Consider the following 23,057-nt stretch of genomic DNA (forward strand, 5'->3'; position numbering starts at 1 on the left):
GTGAATGACTATACTACTCCACATTAATCCAGTCATATAACAAAAAACAAAGTGAAGGACCTGCTAGTTTAATTTCTTACACATATTCTGATAATAGTAGCTATAAAACTGACTTGTAGTTTACCAAATACACACCCTTAAACCAGTTCAATTAGCTAAAAAAAATGCGTGGTGAAAATTACATTTTAGACAAATTACCTGAGCTCCTATCTGCATAATCCCCTGTTGTTGCATACACAAAAAAAGCTGTTTATATTTGGCAAAATAAAAAGCATTTCAGTTTTCACACCAAATGATTTCCAGCCTGGCATATATAATCTCATCTCTGCATTAATTTAAAGACGGAGCGAAAATGCTGTCAGTCTTGCTAGATGAACTTGATTACGGAAAGTGTTGGTTGCACTGAACCGACGATTCCCACAATGCTTAGAGAGGGAAGGAGGGCTCATCCAAAGGAGGCTGGGATTTCTTTTTAAAACACCCCCTCCAGCTCAGCTCCATTGTTTCTTATTTGTGCACTTGTTCCTCCTGAGGCATCCTCACAGTGGATATGTGTTCCCTCTCTTGCCTTTTTGCCTGGAAATAAAGTTGTCTCTTGCTTTCGGTTGGCACTGCCGCTGCATAATTACAACACCGGGTAAGATGAAACTGTTGTTTGGTTGTTCTTGTTAATGTTAGTAGTTAGGCGGACACGACAAAAGTTGATAAACGGCCATTGGTTAACGTTAAAAAATGGTGACGTTATTTCGGTTAATGCTAGCTAAACTCTTGTTTGGTCAGCATTACCTTACTTACTTTACATCTAAATCCCAGCCGTTGTATGTAGCTAGCTAGGTAAATTAGGTAACGTTAGATGAGTTAACGTTAGCTAGCTAATAAGTTGTCATCTGCAGCTACTCCGGTGTCAACTCTTAAACCTGTTTGTTTTGTCACCTGAAACCCCAAAGCACCTGTCTCTGCTGACTTTTTTCAGTGGCTAACGTTATTAATCCAGGTCAGTTAACGTTACTCTCACCTAACGTTAGCACTTTGACATTCCTCACAATCCCCTTCCGCTGGATAACACACACACACACACACACACACACACACACACACACACACACACACACACACCCTGATGGCAACGTTAATTATGACTACATTTTCATGTCAGTCTCATATCATATGTTTACAGTTTGGAAGTGCTGGTTACCCGGGGCTCACATTGCATTGCATACACACGTCACTCTTGGTAAGGGTAGGATTCACTTACTGACAGAAAGACATTGGCATGCGTTTGCAGCACACACTAGCCCGACAGTATCTAGTTAATGAGTAAACTCCTTGTCAAGGCTGGTGGATGCAAGGCAACATGGAAAGTGCAACACCTGTTTCTTTGAGGAATCTGGTGTTTCTGTTAATGACAAATTATAGCCTACTTCTGTGATGATGTGAAACAAATATAGCCTCATGGGTTTATTAGGAACAAGAGCAACAGGGATCACTGGTTTCTTTGTATCAGTCAGCTTTTATGGCTTCCTCAGGCAAATGGGTATAGTTTCAGGGCTGTTAACTGTCAATAGCCTGATTTAATTTGTCTTGTCATGGCAGAACATTAGCCACTCTCACTTGTCTTGTTGTTGTCGTGTTGAAGAGATAAGGGCCCATGTATTTCTAAGTGAAACTGCTTTCCACAAAACACAGCACGTACCAGTATTTTCTGCTGTCTTTCCGTCCTCTGCAGGTTACTTGGCAGACTTGCTCGTCTTGTTTTGTCTCTTTCAGGGAATGCGCTGTATTTTATGCTGCTCTGTTCCCTTTCCACCCAGAGTGGGTGAATCATTTGAGGTGTGGCTGTCACTCACAACAAGGGCCTGAACCATACAACTACAATATGGCTAATAACATACCATGAGGCTTTGAAATAAGTCTTTCAAGAAAGTAATGTGATAAGAGTGCCTGTGGGAAAGTGCTTAAGCAAGTGGTGCTGTAAAGTTTGTTGTTTGTTCGTAGGGCTGCAACTAGCGAGTATTTTCATAGTTGTTCATTTTCTCGATTAATCAATTAGTTGTTTGGTCTCTAAAATGTCAGTAAATTGTGAAAAATGTCACTCAAATGGCTTGTTTTGTCTACAACTCAAAGATATTCAGTTTACCGTCATAGATGAGTGAAGAAACTAGAAAATGTTCACATTTAAGAAGCTGAAATCAGAGAATTTTTACTTTTTTTTTCATAAAACAATTACTCTACGACGGAGTATTAGGGCCCCCTCAGGGGGAAAAAATTATTTAAAATTACAAAAATAAATTTGTAAAAGTCATATGTTAACATTACGAGATTAAAGTCGTAATTTTACGGTACAGCAGTAGGCTACACAATACGACAGATCATCAAATTAATCGATCCTCATGGCGCCGGCAGTACAACACTAAAGGGCCTTAGTGCTCTTTGGCACATGGATTCCTACCTTTTGAATAGCCCGCTGATGTAACCAACAATAGCCTTGCAGCCGCAATATTACAACTTTATTTCCGTACATTTTCAACTTCAATCTCGTAATGTTCACATGTGACTTTTTTCTCGCAAAATTAACAACTAATCGATTTTATCTTTGCAGCTCTATTTGTATGCTGAGAATCTCAAATGTAGCATATGGTATTCAGAAACAATCATGTACAATTTAAAATAAATAAATAAATAAAAAAATAAATAACTAAATAAAAAATGAATATGATTGGTTAAGTCCAAAGCATAGCTGCTGTTATTTCTATCCCAGAAGACAGAACCAAAAAGAGTAATGGGAAATATGTGATTCTTAGAGTATTGTAATACAAACTGGGACATTGTGATACTCCTTCATGATTTTGATTTCAGGACACAACAAAAAATGGTTGAGCAGCAGGTAGAGCAGAGGGATCTAGGCAGTATTGAGATGTGTGACTTTTCTTACAAATAACCTATTATTCCTTTTTAGTCTGTAAAATGGCAAAAAAATGACACACTTCCTCACACTTGTGAAGGTGAAACAAGCAAATGTAAAAATCCATGGCAAGGCCCTGTTTGTCTGTTGGTTGCTCCACGACTTTAGTCCCGTTAGTTTTTTTTTCTTTTCTTCACAATATGCTTGCAAATGCACACACAAAACTGCACACAGCAACATACAAACAGCTTAACGTAAGTCACAGGAAAAACACACAACAATACAGCATGTAGGCTACCTGTCGGTGAGCCAATTAAAATCCAAACAAGATGTTCTGTGGCACAGAGGAGAAGCTGTACACGAACATCTTTCATAAACCCAGCCGCAAGCCATGTTACTGTTTTCTGCTCCTCATACTGTTTATCTTCCATCCCCTGGCAATGACATCTATTTTATTTTATTTATAGTGTCAAATCATAACGGACGTTACCTCAAGACACTTTACAGACGAGTAGGTCTACACCACACTAAAATTTACACAGAGCCAGCAATTCCTCCAAAAGCACATCGTTCGGCGGCGGCGAGGAAAAACTTCCTTTTTACCCAGCAGAAACCTCGAACAGAACCTGGCTCATGGTTGTTGGTGGCCATCTGCAGAGAGAGAGAAAGACCTAACTACAATAAATACAGAAATATGACTCATAATAATTATAGCAGTGAGTATAATTGAATGACATAAGGAACAGTGGCAATTATAGTCACATTGATGATAATAGAACTACTACTAATAGGCTAATAATAGTAGTAGCAGTGGGCGTCGAGCGGGACCATGGCAGCAGCCACAACCACGCCCCCCCTCGCCGCCAAATGTTTTACGTATGAAACGGAACTGACACTTCGCAGATATATTTATCCACCTCTATTCACACACAATGAGGCATATTTTCAGTTGTGATTGAACTGTATTTTTTGAGGAACGATAGGGCACTTAACATCTACAACAGGTCTACACTTAGAACGGACCCACCGCGGTGACGTTTTTGGTGGAGCTGTTCGTTTAATAGTCGACTCGGAAGAAAGCGAACGTTTTGACAATAAACTACATCGACACAACAGTATGTGGAGTTAAACTGGACCGGCCCAATAAACTCTGAATAGTTCTACTTGTTAAATTGCAATGTGAGCAGCAGCCAGTGGGGGGGTGCATTATGTCGGTAGGATAATTTAAAAGGCAACCGCGACTACATTTTTTGTACAGCCCTATTTCTGATATCGTGGTGGCAGAAATTTTGCCATGGTGGGCCGCCACTACAAAATCAACATAGAGGAAACGCTGCATTACACCTGGTTAGCATTGTCATTGTAAGCATGTTAGCATGCTGACATAGCTCAAAGCACTGCTGTGCCTAAGCTGCTACTGTAGCATGGATGTCGACTTGTCTTGTTGCTTGATAGATGGCTTAAGCAATTAATCAAACATCACAATTGTAATTCTCTGTTGAGTAGGCCTGCACGATTCGGGGAAAAATATGAATCACGATTTTTTAGCTTAGAATTGATATCACGATTCTCTGCCACGATTTTTTTTCTCACAAAGACATGAACCATGACAAAACAAAACAAATTGGCAGTACCAAACATAGATTTTTTTTTTGGTACCTATAGCACATTGCGCATCACCACAAGCCTGTAAACATAGAGGCTACAATGAAGAGAAGGGAGAGCATTGCAGCGCTTGGAGCGCTTTAAAACCTATTTTATACAGTCTATGTTTAAAACTCACAGAAGAAAGTAGTAGCGTTTGTGATGCAGTCGGCTCGTAAAATTAAATGAGAATCGAAGTCATTTAAAAAAAAAAGTTATTTAAAAATGAAATCGTGAACAGGGTGAATCGAGATCGCGATTTTATAACGATTAATCGTGCAGGCCTACTGTTGAGCTCTGTTTTTTGCACTAGTTGAAGTTAAAGCCCTGATGAATGTGAGGTGTGTTAAGCCTTTCTAAGCAGTGTGCTACAAACACTGATATTGTGGATTTTGCTCTTGTTCTGCAGGACGTGTCGTGAGCCAGAGGCTAGCAGGAGAGCTCCTGTGTAAGTTTGTGTCACACAACTCCTTAATTCAAACAGTAATGTTTGTTTTAGGTGTGTCTGACTTTGAACAACTGCATAATTAGGCTGCAGTTTGTACTGTAGCTTGGATGGTTGTTTTTTTTTTTTAGCAATTTTGGCTGTATTTTATGCATTGTTCAAGTTTATTTGATCAATATAATTTATGGAACCACCCACACAATTATAGAGCTGTGTTCCTCCTGTCTGTATTGCCACAAGCTTTCTATTGCTACCTTTGAATCAGGTGGAGGCCTTTGTACACAAGTGATCAGTCTCGTTGACCCTTAAGGGCGATTAGCATGTACAGACATTCATAGACCAACTGCTCTGAAAACCAGTACACTCGCTTTTTTCTGTTTGAGTTTGTACCAAATTTGATAAGACTGTGACCGAAGAGCGTATTGTCAGTTATTTCTGCATTTTCCTCTCTTGTTTTTATCCATTGGTTTAACAGGATTTTTCTCCCCTTTATGATTTTTTTTTTCCAGTATCACAAGGAAACGGTGGAATACATAACACTGAAAACAATAAGCAGAAGTATATATGAACAAGGTGAGTCATTCTTTGTCACAGACATAGAGATGATTGGCATTGAAAGTCATTGAACAGAACAGAAATGAGAAACACTTTAATTTCAAAGCTGGATTTGAAAGGCTGTCATAGGATTATTACATTATCTGTTAACATTTTCACACCCCATTCTGCGGTGATGTGCATCACAGAGTGGAGAGGAATTTGCTGAGTAGGTAAGAGCTTGTTGACATAAATGTCATGTAATGTCTCTCTAAAGTGGCACATTAAGTATTGATCCATGTATTTGCAAACCGATACTGTACCTGTGTCACTGTAATACATTGCAATTTGTAGTACAACTCTGTGTTCTCCAGCACTATCTTTTTTTGTTGCGTCTTTGCCTGAGAGCTAACTTGAGTTGTGACGTCGCAGTTTGCCAAACCAGGTCCCTCTCCACAGTGCTAGATACTACTACTACTACTACTACTACTACTACTACTACTACTACTTTAGCAGCAGCTTGTTGTTTGGATTCAGCACCATAAAAATGCACTCTCTACTTTACAGTCCTTTTTCTTTTGTAGGTAATCTTTCTGTTTGAGGGCTTGTGAGTCATCAAAGTGCTTTTTTCCTGTTGACTAATAAACTCTTAATCCTTGAAATCCTCATTGCTTTTAAAGTGGCACCGGGCGATAATTAATACATTGACTTAGTGTTATTGTATTGTGGTGATGTAATCATATTGTTTTAATGTTGTACAAAACTGTTGTGAAAATGAATGAGTCAAAGTAAACGGTGAATAAACATGAACAAAGCTAGTTATGTTTACACATTTAAATAGTCTCGTCTGTGTCGCATAACTGTAGAACACAGCTCATTCTATTGAGCATTATTTGTTGCATGCTCTAAAAGGTAAGAATATTTCGGATTTCTGACTTGATTAGGTTTTTTGTGCGGTTTTGTTTTTATGATGTGAACTGGACACAATTGTAAAAGAGTCCTCTTGTTCCTTAATGTGTTTCTCCGAATGTAAATAAATGTTATATGTATTCAGTAATGTTAAGAGTCCTAATAATGAATGAATAACTGCAACACATTTGCTGTCATGGTGTCTGGACACCTTTAGACAAATGCCTATCTCTTTATTCATCCATGTAGAGTGAAAAGACAAAGGAAAACACCCACTTGTAAAAGGTAATTTAAACTTCATTCCTCTGCATCTGTTGTCTCTTTCTTTTCCATACTTCTTTCTTTTAGTCTTTCACACAGTATTTGTCTTTCTGTTACTCTATTTTTCTCTCTCTCTCTGCCTCCTCTGTTCTCTCTCTCTCTCTCTCTCTCTCTCTCTCTCTCTCTTCCCCTCCCCTCCCTCTCTCAGCTCCAGGGAGAGTTTCTCCCCCAGCCTTCCATGGCCTTCCTGCCTGCTTCCTTAGTCCAGGCATGACCGTCACCCCTAAAAAACACAGTGCTCAGCCTGGTTCCTCCTCTTACAACGACACAAGTCCCAGGTTGGTGAGCATGTATTATTTTTTTTTTTTTTAAAGTGATTTCCATCCTGTATATTTGTGTCTTCGACCACAACCGACAGTGTCCTAATTTATACATAGATGACGCAGGTTGTATTTCAGCTGCTGACTCTTGACTGGAAAACAAACATTCATGTTTTTCCAGGTTAATTTCATTCATGTGCGGTAAAAAACCTGATTCTGAGTCATGGGATGTCTTTTGTTGTTTTTACTGGCGTTTCTACTTTTGACATCAAGGTTGTGTTAGACTTGGCATTGAATAGGTAAGATCAACCATCCAAGTCTGATGGTGTGTGTCCGTTTTGTTGTTTTTTGTGTGCATGTTTGTGCGCTGACCTGTTTAGCTTTATCTTATCAAATATGAACTAGATCTGATATGGATGAGGTCGAGGGCCTGCGGTTGAAGCTCTCCTCTGAGGACTCTGTGTCGCTGGCTGAGCCCATCAACCTAGAAGGTCAGTGGGTCACTGTCAGCACGATGAGAAGCTGCTGAAAGCTCCCTGTACCTTTTTGTCACAACAAATCTTTTGTAATTGAGACATTGTACAACATTAATTCAGTATCCCAAAACGACTTAAACAGATACAGATTTTGAAGAATACATTCTTCCCGTGTACTTTTTTGATCTGGGATTTGACAAAGCTCCTCTTGCCAGGAAATAAGTGACAAAGTTTTGATGAATAATTATATAGTCATTAATGTTGTTAAAGAGAGATTAAGTTAAATACAATTCTGTAACGCAACGAAAGAAATAATCAGTTGTTTGTTTTTTTTCAATAATGGACGGAGAGAAAAATCAGTGCGTAATGTGTAATGCTGCAGTGGCATTATTGTAACATGTCCACAAAATCCAGTCAGAAGAAGCTACAGTAGTTAGAATTTCTTTTTCTTGACTTAAACCTTCCTCTATGTTTGTAAGTAATGAAACAGTATGACACGACTATAACCTGGCGCCATGTAAAGAACATTTTTGCCACAAAAATAAGACATTTAATAATGATTAAAAATAACCTGTCCAGTTATGAATCACTGATATACCTACTCATATGACCACAAAGCACAAGCCTTGTCTAGTGTGACTTTCTATGCGTCATCCAGATTCCCATTATGCTCTGCTGCAAGGCGAGCTGGAGTCCGACCAGCAAAACCTGGAGGCGGAGTCGTGGAACGTGGCTGTGGACCAGAACTACCTGAAGGCCCTTAATAAAGAGGCTGTTAAAAGGCAGGACGTCATCTATGGTAGGCTTAACCGGCTAAATCTGTAAATGGATAATCCCAAAGATATTTTCAGTTATAATCATATATCATCTTAATAAAGTGTGTGTATATACAGACAGAACTTTCTCATGTCAATCAGTCATTGAAGAAGATGAAACTTTGATCACTGATGATGGTAGAGTACATAGTAATTGCACTATTTGAGCAGAAATGACAGTGCCTATAATTATGATGTTGATGGATGCTTTCTTTAACTCTGAGGACCTTTTTGATGGTAAATACTTCCACTATGATGAAAAGTATAATGACAACAGCCGTTGTGTTTTCCTATGAGACATTTTTCATTATACCCCACACAAATGTTCCTATATGTTTCAGGCACTTAACCCAGACGTATTAATCATGAGATCCCTCTTTCTTAAATCTCCTAGAGTTGATCCAGACGGAGATGCACCATGTACGCACCTTAAAAATCCTTCTCCGTGTCTACTTGCACGAGTTAAGGCAGTCTTTGCTGATAGAGGAGGCCAGGCTGGAGCGACTCTTTGCTGGGGTGGAAACCCTGCTCAACCTCCACCAGCACTTCCTTAACTGCCTCAAACTGCGCCAAAAGACAAGTCAGGAGGAAGGAAGCCCAAGCAACTACCAGATCACACATCTGGGGGATATTCTCATTTCTCAGGTAGGGCAGAGTCATGCAGTCAATCAATGTAATTGATCTTCTTAAATCGAGTCTTAAATTTAAATATAGTTGGGGCGGCCTCTCTCACCCAGTAAGAGCATGCACCCCATGTAAGCTAAGTCCTTTGCAGCGGCCCGGGTTCGAGTCCGACTTGCAGCTCTTTGCTACGTGTCATCCCCCATCTCTCTCCCACCTTTACTGTCTATCCACTGTCACTATAAATAGTCTTGTTCCTGTGTCAAATATCTTATTCAATTATATTGAACATTTCATTTAATCTTGTCTCACCAAAACCAATAATTTGGTCATTTTAGTCAAACTGATTTCACATAAGATTTTATTTGATATATCTCAGAATTATCTGATGAAAAACACAGGTGCCTAGATAACAGAAACTCGACTGTCCTGCTGTTATTACAGATGTGAACTAACCACAGACACTCATTCATGGTCTCACGGTGGTGCGCCGCTGCAGAATGAAACACTGATGTATGAAACTGCCATTTAGATTAATTTACTTATTAATCAAAGGATCCGAAGCAGGTGTGGATCGTTCAGGCCCACCTTAACCCTCTTGTATAAATTTAGAATGACAAAATTGCACAATTTGAGTTGCAATGGCAGACTAACACTGTTCCTGTAGGATATCCTCTCATGCTCGGTGACTCCAGGGAAATGAAGAAGAGTTCGTTTGTTAGTATATCCAGCATTCATGCGCTGAAATACACATTGGAGGTATTAATTTCCAAATAGTCGGCGCTAGCCTGCTGCAGACGGCTTGCAGCTGACTTCAGTGGCCTCCATGTTTACTTCCGTACAACAGCGTGCTGCGTGTGACATCTTTTGCGTTTGATTTACAGTTTATTAATATTGAAGGTGTCGCGTTTACAAATTGCACCAATTCACTGCACTGTGTACCCAGCAATACACCCGCCAAGTGTGTAGTAGATCGGATAAACGATTCTCGAGGTGTTTGAATGACAGACGGCCATACTGACGGACACGCTCACAGACAGACAGAGATTCCTTCATTTTATAGTTAGTTTGTTTTTATATTTGGGTGACATTTTTACATTTTGTAAATGAGATGCACACAAGTTGCTACCATTGCTCCCAGGAGCTTTGTGCCTTGTGTCATTAGAGCCAAACATGGAGCACTGACATTAATATTGTGACACGCACAAATACGAGGTCAGCTTTGAGGTTTGCTTCACCAACTATCTGATATATTATGATAGCAGCACCTCGCTCTTTGTATAGTATATTCATTCACCTCTATCCAACCTTAGCCACTTACTCTGAGTGTGCCGACTGAGTGTATAGGGTATGCTGGTATGTCTGCAACGCACTGTAAGGGAAGAAATCTAAATATGTTTTTTCCTTCTTGTGTTAGTTTTCAGGACCACTGGGAGAAGGAATGATGGAGTGTTACAGTGTTTTTTGCGGTCATCACAATGAAGCTATCGCCTTCTACAAAGAGCAGTTGCAGAATAACAAGAAACTGCAGGTCCTTGCTAGGGTGAGCAACCTTCCCTAGGTGGTCAATTTATGTACATGGAATTTTCTTGAAGACTCAGTGAGGCATGTGGTTTATGTTAGTTTTGTGCATAGAATATGCAGTGAATGCACTGGAATTGGCAAAACAAAAATTGAAATTGCGTGCCTGGATCATCACTAGCAGTATTTACGAGACCGGCCTTTTCACAAACAACAGTGCTGACGTTCTACAATGAATGAAGCAACTAACAAAAAGACAACAGTCTGTGATGCTTAACCTGAAACAGTTTACTGTGAGGTGAATGACAGGAATGATGCAAGTCTTGGAAAAAAAACAACTTTCTTTCTTCTTTTTTTTACTTTTACAGAAAATAGGACAGCTGCCCCTGGTGCGAAGGTTGGGAGTTCCTGAGTGTTTTCTGTTGGTGACTCAACGCATCACAAAATATCCCGTCCTGGTAGAGCGAATCATACAGAACACTGAAGGTAAAATCTCACCACTCATCACTTACCTGCAGCTCTACAAGTCGTTATACCTGTTACAGTCTACGCTCAGCTTGTGACAAACTAAAATCTAATCGGCTACTGTCTTTGGTAACGCAAATGGTGGCTGGATTAGTCTCATGTATAAAATGTTTACACACACACACACACACACACACACACACACACACACACACACACACACACACACATATATATATATATATATATATATATATATATATATATATATATATATATATATATTCAGATTCGACTCTGAATCGATTTTTTGCACACCCCTAATATATAAATAAAGACTGGCCGACTAATACGTTTCATGCTCCTTTCAGCTGACACAGACGAGTACAAGTCTCTGGTACAGGGTCTGGTGCTGATCAAAGACACCATCAACCAGGTGAACGCTCAGGTCAGTGAATATGAGAAAGCCGCTCGTCTGAAAGACATCGGCCTGCGTCTGGAGCCAAAATCTCAGGGCCGGCTGAAGGACGGCCGGCAGCTCCGCAAGGAGGATCTGCTCCAGGGAAACAGGACGCTGCTGCACGAAGGCACCGTCACCTGGAAGGCCTCCGGTAGACAAAAAGGTGTGTCATTGTTTGTCTGTGGCTTAGTCAATGACTACTGCTCACAGTCCCATGTATGTATGTAAAGTGTTTTGCTAGATATTCTTTTTGTAAGCAGCTGTCATTAATTAATGAAAGCTGAACATGTAGTGAGACTGATGGCTCGTTCACAGCATTTTCTGGTTTATTAAATAGAGTTGTATTTTCTTGTGCATTACTGATGCTTATTGTAATGACACATTTATTACAGTGGTGTTTTACAGTGTCAGAAGGCGGAACAAGACATAAAGTTAATAACTCTGTTTTGTTTGCATATTAACCCTAACCAGGAAAAAAAACAGTACAAGTGCCTTTTCATTACTGAATTGTGTCATGCGAAACACCTGCATGGAAACGTCTACAGGTTTTTTTTATTTATTTTTTTATTTTATTTTTTTATAAAGATTATTTTTTAGGGGCTTTTCCCTTTATTTGAAAGTGGATAGACATGAAAGGGGGAGAGAGATGGGGGGATGACACGCAGCAAAGGGCAGCAGGTCGGACCCGAACCCTGCGCCGCTGCAGGACCCAGCCAACACGGGGCAAACGCCCCCACTGGGCGAGCCAGAGGCCGCCCCGGAAACGTCTACAGTTTTTATGGTTCTCTACTCATTCAGGTTCACACCTCCAGCTACTCTTTCACATTGCCATAATGGGGTTACCAAAGGTCAAATTGTAAACCGAAGTGTGTACATCCACGTGCACTGGTCTGATTTTGATGAAACTTTGATGGATGATGCATCGAGTGACTGACGGCTCAGTGGTTTACTGCAGTATTATAGTGCTGACATTTGTTGATACTTGTTTACTTTGCTTTTTAATATGAGGTTTAACGTTTAGGGAAAATTGATTTTGTGAAAGGCTAAAGATTCAGAGAACCAGTATAGCAGCATATTTTTCATTACTGAAGTGTCAAAGATCAAGAGTCGCACAACATGCAAGGCAGGTATGTCTCAGGTCCATCTTCTGTGGCAGCTCGAGTCAAAACCTCAAGCACTTGTGTTGTTTTGACGCAGGGCAACATTTATGTCTCCCTGCAGACATCCATGCTGTGCTGCTGTCAGACGTGCTCCTTCTCTTACAAGAGAAAGATCATAAGCTTGTATTTGCTGCTGTGGTGAGTTCTGCCCAAACATTAACAAGTACATTTTGTCAAGACAGACAGATAAAAAACTCAACTGAAGGTTGTTTGCTGAGAAAGTAACACTACCTTGTCTATCATGTATACATAACATTTTAGTTTTTCTAGATATTATTAGCAATAATAGGTCTAAGACACAGCCTTCTTTTCTTTAAATCATTACATCAAGATATATCATATTCTTACATGATATGATGTAATAATCCAGCCAACCAATTGTGATAATGATTTGAATCACAATAAAACCATATTATTTGTATTATCGTGGCTCATGCAGGATAACAAACCACCAGTGATCTCCCTTCAAAGGCTGATCGTTAGGGAAGTGGCTCATGAGGACAAAGCCATGTACCTTATCTGTGCATGCACTACTAGCATGCCGGAGATGTACGAGATCCACACACGCTCCATAGAGGAACGCATCACATGGACGAGGCTGATACGGGAAGCTGTGAACTGGTAAGCTGAGGAGGACTTCTAAGAGGAGAGCCAAATGAGTTTTATTGAAAAGAGCATCTTTTTATTACAACTCTACCAAAGTTTCATAGAATAGTTGCAACAGTCTGTTAATAGCATTGATACCTGATCATGAAGATAATAATAAGACTGAAATGTGACTGAAATAAGAGCATCATAATTTAGTTCTGTTTGAAGGCAGTACATACTTCAAATAGTAATCAATCAAATTCCTGTAGCCTTATCAGTAGTACATTACTTGGCTTGAAGGTGATCCAACTGAAAATATCTGAGTTTCCAAAATGTAAAGGATTCATGTCATCTAAAATTTAGCTTAAAAGACCAAACAACATTTCCATCCTCCATTATGAGATATAAAAAAACAAAACAAGAGCACAATAAAGAACATTTTTGTATGGAAAAGATTATATAAAAATAAATAACTGGTCAGAATAAAAAATAAAAATGCATGTCTTTGAAATAAGACATAAAATACAATACTGAGTAAGATGTCTATGATTCAGTTATCCTGAAGAGGAACAGTACCGTGAACTGACTGCGAAACTTCAACAATTTCAAGGTAAGACAGCCGGCAGTACTCGCACTTACACAAGATTTTAGAATGTAATTATGTGAAGAGATTTGTTTATTAGAAACATTCAGTGTTCAATTTAATTATATGGTCCACCAAATAAATATCCAGGTGGTGCCCAAATGTTCTGTCTACATGTGCTTAGCATACGGCTCGCTGTATCACAGAAAATCAAATGTAAGCCGGTTTCATAAAGAGGCAAGCTTAAAGGTCTCAAAATGTTTTAAGGTATTTCATGGAGGAAAGGTTGGATTGTTTAAGCCAAAAACTTTGTTTGATAAAGGAAAAGAAGAAGTTGTCCACACACAGAAATCGGCAAGCTTTCAAAAGAAATTGCTCTACCTGATGAAGACCTTGTAGATTCAAATGTTGCATCATTATTTTTTGGGGGTAGTTTGTAAATTTCAGTATGCAAACATCTTTTTCTTTGTATGCTGTTTTTGTCTCAGAAACTTTACAGGAAGAGACCATGATCCTATTTAGATATATTTCCATTCAATTTTTGTGCACTTTGTAAAGCGGGAATCACTGAAAAGGGCCAGCCATGCTTAGTCAACTTGCCCTTATTTAAAGTAAGTTTAAAATATCACAAGTACACAAGACCTTTGGACCCTGGCAGTGTTGTAACCATAACAAAACTATTTAGTCTTCCACTGCCCCACAGGAGGGACTATCCAATTTTTTTTCCTCTGCATTTATTAGACAAACATGTTTATGTTATGCTGTTGCTCTTTAGATATTCTAAAGGTAAGGGATGACCAGATAAAGCAAATTCTGACAGAGAAGCAGCAGATCTTTGCTGCTCTCTACGAGACGACGACGGAGCAGGAAACCCCCCACAAAGGGCTGCTGCTCCGAGGAGATGCCACTGACCTCCAGCAGGGGGCGACACTGCTCAAAGGAGCCATCGATGAGGGTAAGAGCTGAGCCGACCACATCAGCTCCTACATTGTTTTGTCACGTGGTTGGAATAATGACAGTATTCAGTATCAGTTATTTCTGCATTAATTAGTTATGAAAACCGTGTCATGCCATAACAGAGTCAATATTTGAATTCTGGAGATATGCATAGAAGTAAAGGTGAAATGTAGTCATGACTCAGAGAGCACCGATGAAGTTTTTTAAGAAGGAGATTAAGGAGTTGTTTTTTCTCTTGTCTGCAGCGGAAAACCTGCAGACCCTGCTCTTCTTATGGATAAGAGACCCAAACCTTTTGGATGAGGGTAAGATGCAGGGGGGGCTCAGGAGGGCCGAGACCTTTGGAGTGGCTGATGGTAACCCGGGTGCAAGCGCCATGAAAAGTAAGCTGACACAAAAATAACATAGTGGTGACATATGAAGGTAAATATGGTGCAAAAAGGGAGAGCTTGTAGAATACAATGTGAGAACTTGCAGAACAAAAAATCTGAACTTGTATGTTAAAATTTGCACTTGTAAAAATAAAATTTGCACTTGTAAAAAATATTCACGCACATGTGATCTGAATTTGAAGTCATACAAAGAAAAAAAACATGAGAGCTTGTAAAAAAAAATCTGAACTTGTAAGTTGAAATTTGCACTTGTAGAAAATGTTCACACACCTGTATTCTGAATGTGAAGTTACAGAAAAAATATTCACAAGTGTGTAGATTGATATTTACATGAACACAATGACAGCTGCAAACTTATAATGCAACATTTACTCGTATACTTTTTTTTTTACTCTGGTTCATTTTCCATCACAACCACAACTCAGTGATTACAACCTCTGGAATCTGTCACTGCAACTTCACATATGTGCTCTCTCGCATCACAAAGTGGCCAATCTGCGCACCTCGACTTTCACAACACTCTTGACGATACATTTGGTGCAAAACTAATTTGTACCTGTGGACTTAGGCTGTGGAGCTCTGAGCTAACAGAACGGGAAAAGCAGGGTTTCTATCGCCAGATGAGGGACAACTCTGTCTGGCTTATTTATGTAGCATGGAAACTTGGTGGAATAGCATGCTAGCGTTAGCTAGCTAACTAGCAGCCAGCCCGCTTCTAAATAAATACCTTTTAATTATCTAAACACTTTTTAACAGTCAAACTAAAACACTGGCGGTGAGCTCCACGGCCTGCAGCCGCAGACGGACCGTCATCAGTGGGGATCGACCAGCGTAGCAACACTGCTTTTGCCAGAAAGCTTCGCTGCCGACCTCGACCTGCAGTCGGAGCTCCAGCGGGACACGGAGAGCCCCACATCCGGTAGCAGCGGCCCATCCCCCGGCCATGACCAGAGCTTGCTTTGCTGATGTTGTGCATCCCTGCTAAGAATTGCACCCGCTTGGGCAGAAACAATAATTTCTGCAGAATTCATTGCTGCCGAAAATTGCATCTAGGTAGCAAGGAAATGCTACTACAGAGTCTGATAAAACATTGATGTCTCTAAACCTTCTAAAATCCTAATCATTATTGATGAACATGACAAAGAGATTTACTATTGCCTAGTTTTTAAACCGTACTTTGCCTTATAAAATCATTATTTTCCCTAGTGGATGCAATTCTCGGCAGGGATGCGAAACTTGGCACCTGTTACCCACTGATGACAGTCCGTCTGCGGCTGCAGGCCGTGGAGCTCACCGCCAGTGTTTTAGTTTGACTGTTAAAAATGTTTAGACAATTAAAAGATATTTATTTAGAAGCGGGCTGGCTGCTAGTTAGCTAACGCTAGCATGGAAAGTTTCCATGCTACATAAATAAGCCGGACAGAGTTGTCCCTCATCTGGCGATAGAAACCCTGCTTTTCCCATAGACTGTATATAAGAAGGCTTTTCCCGTTCTGTTAGCTCAGAGCTCCACAGCCTAAGTCCACAGGTACAAATTAGTTTTGCACCAAATGTATCGTCAAGAGTGTTGTGAAAGTCGAGGTGCGCAGATTGGCCACTTTGTGATGCGAGAGAGCACATATGTGAAGTTGCAGTGACAGATTCCAGAGGTTGTAATCACTGAGTTGTGGTTGTGATGGAAAATGAACCAGAGTAAAAAAAAAAGTATACGAGTAAATGTTGCATTATAAGTTTGCAGCTGTCATTGTGTTCATGTAAATATCAATCTACACATTTGTGAATATTTTTTCTGTAACTTCACATTCAGAATACAGGTGTGTGAACATTTTCTACAAGTGCAAATTTCAACTTACAAGTTCAGATTTGTTTTACAAGCTCTCATGTTTTTTTTCTTTGTATGACTTCAAATTCAGATCACATGTGTGTGAATATTTTTTACAAGTGCAAATTTTATTTTTACAAGTGCAAATTTTAACATACAAGTTCAGATTTTTTGTTCTGCAAGTTCTCACATCGTATTCTACAAGCTCTCCCATTTTGCACCATATTTACCTTCATAGTGACATCACCTCTTTTTTTATGCGTGTTATTGTTTGTGTGTTGACAGCGAAGTCAGCTAAATGAGTTGCAGTAAAACATGGCTGATATATTTAATGATGGGCTAACAAACATATGTGTTTATATACTTATTTATTCATGTGTAACTTGAAGAATCTATAACTAACTAAGACATTTTGCATTTTAATAGAGGTGGTCAGGGAATTTGACAACCTTCTTTGAAACTCTTAAATGGTGCATCAGGGAAGTTTACAGATGGGTTACTTCTGGTATACAATACTGTAATTATATAATACCGTTTAAATATTTGTTTAAAACATTCATTGCATTGGTTTTCCTCACAACAAACCCAATCATACTGTTAACTCCTTAAAAATATATATATATTTCTGAGCTGAAAAACAAGCTAGTAACTGCTGCTGTTTGTACCTGTTCAATAAATGTTCTTACCATCAGAAATTATAGGTCACTCTACTCATATTGAATATGTGAAGTTATTGACTTTGGATGTGTATGATTTCATTTTCTCAGATGGAGATGCAGGTGGCAGCGAGGGTAGTCCCTCCACTAGTGACCCTCAGCTCCAGGAAAGTTACAGCTCTGAGAGCCTGGAACAGTTGGTGAGTGAGACCGATATAAAGGATCTTATCCTTACCTCCATCTGGTGATAAAACATCAAGTATTTACATTGCTTGTGCTATTTTGCTATAAGGCTGATGACAACACACAGATGCCAGACTGCAGTTTATCCTCCAGTCATTTTCCTGAGGTGGAGGTAACTTCTTCTAATACTTATTATTATTTTCCTCTTTTTTATCTGTCACTTCAAGTCTTTTGGTGTGCATTATTATTTTTCTCTGTAGGTGTGTGACAGGGTGATACTGCTCGCACAGAGGCTGTACAGCTTGGAAGTAAGACATTGTGAATTGCTCTCAAGTATATATTGTATTCAGCAGGCACCTCATTTCAAAATATTTTAGCTGTTTGCTATATTTGTGACGCTGAATGTGTGCTTTATGAAAAGAATGCCATCTGTTTTCTACCATAATAATACATTTGTGTTTTCCTATAGTAGATTTCATGTTTCAGTGTCATGTTTCTAATCAATTTGTCACTGGCAGGCAATCATCACCCATCAGGACAGCCAGATTGAGCTGCAGCATGCTTTTCAGACAAAGAGCAAGCAGCCCGCTCGTCATTACAGCAGTGTGCTGCTCGAGCAGGAGAAGCAGCGCAACTGGGAGAAGCAAAAGGAGGAACTTGCCAGCTTGCACAAGCTGCAGGCCCAGTTTCAAGAGGAGCAGCAGCGCTGGGAGAAGGAGAGGGAGCGGCAGAGGATACAGATTGAGACTCTGGAGGCTCGGCTGCAACAGAGGGAGGAGGACTGCCGAGAGTGGGAGGAGAAGCTCAAGGAAGAGAAGGCTGAGCTGGAGAGGTTGAAGGACGACTATCAGCAAGACCTGGAGAGGCTGAGGGAATCCACACAATCGGTAGACAAGAACAAGGAGCGTCTGAATCAGGAGAGGGAGCGCCTAGAGCAGCTGCAGGAGAAAATAAAGAAGTACATCCCAGTACACATCAACTATGATGATCCTACACAAGTGAGGAATCGGATGAGAATCTGATTATTGTGTATTCATCTGTCCATCACAAAGTATAATCTAGTCAGGGAACATTTAAGTCTGCAAAGTCTATATAACAAAAGTGGTTTTAAGTCTTTTGAAACAAGATCATCAGAACTAAATTGAGCCTTGCTTTAACGCTGACACTTTTGATGAGGAACTCAACAATGGCGTTGACTTACAGCACATTTAAAAAATATAATTAAAATATTTAAAGCTAAAATGCAACAACAAAAAAAGCACTAGAGTCAGTAGTTAACCTTCACAGGTAGAAGTCAAAGGGGAGATCAGTTAATTTATCTCCCTGAAATAACAGTTTGAGTTATGCATTTCCTCTTTCTCCCCAGCACTGGCCTCTTTCCAGTTACCAGTCGTTCAGGGGAAGCATAGTGAACGGAGGTGGGACCTTGGATCTAAAGCACCACATCTTGCCCACCAACTCCAACTCCATGGAAACTCCTCCAAAGGTTCCACCGCGCAGGGAGAGCATCAATCCTCTGCCAGCCAAGCCCGAGCTGCCAGTCCACCTGATCAGCACCACCAACCAGGTGCACAAACCTGCTGCCGTGCAACAGAAGATCCCCACCAAGCTGGCTGCTCAGTCCAAGGGAAAGGAGAAAGGTTTCAAGAAGAAAGGGTCCCACCAGAGAACGCACAGTGCAGGTCAGGATACAGTTGAGTTTTAAATCTTTGTGTACTTTCTTTCTCAAAGAGTTTTAAAACTGGTGTTGCATGCATTTACAATACAAAAGAAATGAGCAGATGTTCATTGTCTTTAGACAGAGAAACATTTGCAGACAGTGACCACAATTGCCACATTTACTATTTGTTGGTTTGAAATATTTAGCTGCAGCTGAACTTTTAGAAAACATTGTTCATCAGCAGTGGGCCAGCTGGTAAATAACAAGCTCCATCAGCTGTCAGATTCAAATGTCTTAAAGATTTGGTTAGTGTGTCAACCCTGACCCCACTCCTGTCTTTCTACATCCAGCTGGTATAGACGTGAACCAGGTGCTGCCCATCCGAGTGACCGGGAAAGAAGGAGGCAGTCTGAGAGCCAAAAGGAACGGCAGTCCCCAAAGAATCTACCTGTCAGGTACAGACAAAGAATTGGCTTCTCACTCAGTCTGTTATAAAGACATCACCCCTACATATAATCACATTTGTTCCCACATCATGGGATATCCACATATCCACATTTGATTTGAATTGATAGTCTATCCAAAAATATTTTAAGAATCAAACACTCACCACCACTTGTGTAAAAAAATAAAATGAATAAACACGGACCACTTATCCAGAACAAGTGCAGATGGCAAAAGAAAAACCAAACAATATAAGCAATGTAGGTTGACTGAGGTCTTGGATAGCTCTAAACTTGGGTGTTATTGGATGTATTTCTAATAATCTGTTGTTTATTGGTAGCATAATTAACTCTGTATTTTTAAAGACCTCTTGCACTTGATGGTCAAGTGTCTGAAAAAGCTTAATTAATGAGCGCTGCGTTCATAGATTGTTAGAGATTTTAGTGTTACACAAATATGTTACATTTTGATTAATTATGGTATTTTAGCTAAAAGCTGATATACGTGTGAAATGTAACACCTCAAAAACAAACCGCAGCTTTGACAGGGATTCAAATTGCAACAGCTACTACTTTCTATGCCTGAAGGTGGAGACATCAACATGTGTAAACTGCTCCTGCTATTCCTTTCTCGTCCTGTATGTGGTGCAGGTTGGCATGTGTACCACTGGTTAGTGACTGAGCTACTCCCCCTTGCCACATTTTTTTCCCTACTATGGCCACGCCAAGACCCGCCCTTATATAGCAGCTCGATTGGTTGGGGTTAGACATTGATCTCGAGTGGTTAAGGTTAGGATAGCCGATTGGTCAGGGGATAGGACCTGTACAAATCGGGTTACATTACCTTGCGTAAGCATGGACGCCTGGCCAATAATAGTGTGTGAAAGGGCGGGTCTTGGCATGGCGATAGTAGGAAAAAAAAATGTGCCTCCCCCTTTGTGGAGAATCTGCAACCTGCAAAACATACTATAAGTAAAGAAGTACAAGCTGATTATGAAGGCCAGACAACAGGAATGGGTGAAAAAAAATAAAAATCACAGGCAGCACAGGACATATAGCCCCTAAACTTCTAGCAAGTGGCCGCCTCACAATATGTCTTTGAAGATATTTCTAATTTATTTTTCTTTTTTAAAGATGAGCCATTATCCATGGGGATTTCTGTTATATTCTAAGCTATATGGGTATGAATTACTGCCTTTGCTGATACATTAGCTTCATTTATTTAGTTTTTCATTGTCCCTTCAGGTGCCTTCAACCCACCAGGATCTATGCGCAGTATAAAAACGTCTCAGTCCTTTAGCACACACAAGAGGAGCAGCAACGAGTCTCCACCACCGCCGCTGCCTCCTCCTTTTCCCAAAGATGTTCTCAAAACAAGCACGCCGCCTCCTCCTTTTCCCAAAGATGTTCCCAAAACGAGCAAAGACAAGGAAATATTCCTTTAATCCTAAACCTGACTGGAGTTTGGATGAGGCCTTGTCCATCATAAAGACTTTTACACATGGAAAGACTGATGGAGCTTTTAAAGACATTGGACATGACTTCCATGTGTGTCCAGCATGAAGATATTTTATCACTAGAAACCAGCTGTTTGCGTTCAGATTAGTCTTGCATTGCCAGACCTATCTCCACAGCTGGAGTATGGTTTGGCTACACCGCTTATCTATTCTGGGATAGGGGGTGGAAAAAAAAGCTCTGGCTTGTTTGTATTTCTTTAAACCAATCACAATGGTCCTGGGTGGCGCTGAACCCCGGATGCAGCAACAGTGTCCTCGCAAAATAGGTAGCAGAGATAGCGAAAGGGGAGAGCGCTGGATGTCATATTCCAGCAATGTACATCCGTTGAGCCAGACTACATTCAGATTAGCTGAACATAAAAAAAAAAGTAAAAAAATACTGATGGACATGCTTTAGAAAGATATGTACATTTGTGTTAGTGGTTCAAAAAATGTAAAAAGCTTTTTGCACATTGGGAAAGATATTTTAAATTAAGATGCTGCGAAACCTTTCATTGCCAAAGTTCTTTTTTTGTCATTTTTATTTTTAAATGAAAGTAGGTTGTCTTTAACTATTAGCACTCGTGTCTTAACTCCTAAGCTTTCTTTTTAATTTAATGAATGATAAATACGGTGTGAGGAAGCTGTAGATTTACCAACTTTTACATCTGTTTAAATATGAGGTGCCAAGCACAAACTTTTTATTTCAGAATGAATCAGAGAACCGTGGAATTTTTACTGTGGTCCTGCTCCTCAGTATGTCTTATAATTAAATCATAAATCAATAGGGTATGTGGAGAATCTACAAGTTATTGTTTGTAAATACTATCGGCTGTTTTGTGCACTTCCTGACTGGAGACAGTGAGAGTCTACGACTCCGTATCAGCAGGGTTGTTTCAGTTTACAACCAGGCAGCTGCTGAAAGCATTTATGAGAATGTAAGAGAAATATTTCCGAGTGACATTCCCTGTTAAATAATGCTCTAGCATAATTACACAATAAACATTATGTTGATGATGGACCGCTGTCTCATTTTGGTTCCATTTAAAATTTTCTTCCAAATAGAATAAAATGTGCCTTTGACTGTGAGCGGACCGTCGTGTCTGTGTTAGGGCAGAGTACTCACAGTGGCAATGATTCTTGCTTAAGTATTAATTTAAAAACAGGCATAGTTCTTTGACCACTGCGATATAAAGTTATATTTTTAGATAAAGTAGTAACATAATGTTGCTTTAAAGCATGGATTTATTGGAGGTAATGTTATTTGTTAGTGTGACAAACTTTCAACGGTGTTCTTGTAGGATAACCGCTAGTGCTCGCTGACTCCAGGGAAATGAAGAAGAGTTTGTTTGCAACGTTGGTATACATCCAGAAACACACATGGTGAAATACAGAGCAGAGATATTAATTTCCAAATAGTTAGCATATATGATATGTCTCATATGCTACTGTCAGAAAATATAGTAATCAGTAGCTTCAATTCAAAATACCTGCACAGACACTCAAAAACTCAGATTCAGGTTTTGAATCAAGGTTTGATTTCCACCAGGGCTACCAATAATAAATGCAGGCATCCATGCTGCTGTACCCATCCCCTAAAAAGCATGTTAGGTAGTGATTTTGTATGAACAGATCTCCACTCTGAGTGACTGAGCTAGAGCAACAAAGAGGCTCTCTTTCAGACTGCTTTTCATTTCTGCAGCGTCTGAACAGCAGTTGACCTTTTTCACAGCTGGAGGGTCAT

At 39.9% G+C, this 23,057-nt stretch overlaps 1 protein-coding gene across 7 annotated transcripts; it reads left to right on the forward strand.

The window, feature by feature from the left end:
- The first annotated feature begins 416 nt into the window (after positions 1 to 416).
- On the forward strand, positions 417 to 22,334 carry arhgef18a (rho/rac guanine nucleotide exchange factor (GEF) 18a). 7 transcript variants are annotated; one of them, XM_036005293.1, is made up of 25 exons: positions 417 to 637; positions 4,956 to 4,994; positions 5,501 to 5,564; positions 5,735 to 5,758; positions 6,110 to 6,170; positions 6,902 to 7,033; positions 7,421 to 7,506; positions 8,150 to 8,290; positions 8,701 to 8,951; positions 10,345 to 10,470; positions 10,817 to 10,934; positions 11,285 to 11,536; positions 12,595 to 12,671; positions 12,973 to 13,154; positions 13,676 to 13,731; positions 14,480 to 14,659; positions 14,907 to 15,044; positions 17,367 to 17,370; positions 17,641 to 17,731; positions 17,824 to 17,886; positions 17,975 to 18,022; positions 18,233 to 18,712; positions 19,081 to 19,396; positions 19,725 to 19,829; positions 21,063 to 22,334. In XM_036005293.1, exons 6-25 carry the CDS (start codon positions 6,966 to 6,968, stop codon positions 21,260 to 21,262), a joined length of 2,982 nt encoding a protein of 993 aa, XP_035861186.1. In that variant the 5' UTR covers positions 417 to 637; positions 4,956 to 4,994; positions 5,501 to 5,564; positions 5,735 to 5,758; positions 6,110 to 6,170; positions 6,902 to 6,965; the 3' UTR covers positions 21,263 to 22,334. The 7 variants fall into 7 exon arrangements, with proteins under 7 accessions (XP_035861186.1, XP_035861190.1, XP_031149776.2 ...); XM_036005297.1 differs by lacking the exon at positions 5,735 to 5,758 and having other exon boundaries at positions 6,902 to 7,037; XM_031293916.2 differs by lacking the exon at positions 5,735 to 5,758.
- Positions 22,335 to 23,057: the final 723 nt, after the last annotated feature.

This window comes from Sander lucioperca, chromosome 9 (assembly GCF_008315115.2).
Source record: "Sander lucioperca isolate FBNREF2018 chromosome 9, SLUC_FBN_1.2, whole genome shotgun sequence".
NCBI lineage: Eukaryota > Metazoa > Chordata > Actinopteri > Perciformes > Percidae > Sander > Sander lucioperca.

Coding starts and splice junctions, on each gene's coding strand:
- arhgef18a (XM_036005293.1), top strand. CDS start 6,966: ATGACCGTCACCCCTAAAAAACACAGTGCTCAGCCTGGTTCCTCCTCT. Junction 7,507..8,149: donor TGAGCCCATCAACCTAGAAG/GTCAGTGGGTCA, acceptor TGCGTCATCCAG/ATTCCCATTATGCTCTGCTG. Junction 17,732..17,823: donor CTGAGAGCCTGGAACAGTTG/GTGAGTGAGACC, acceptor TTTTGCTATAAG/GCTGATGACAACACACAGAT.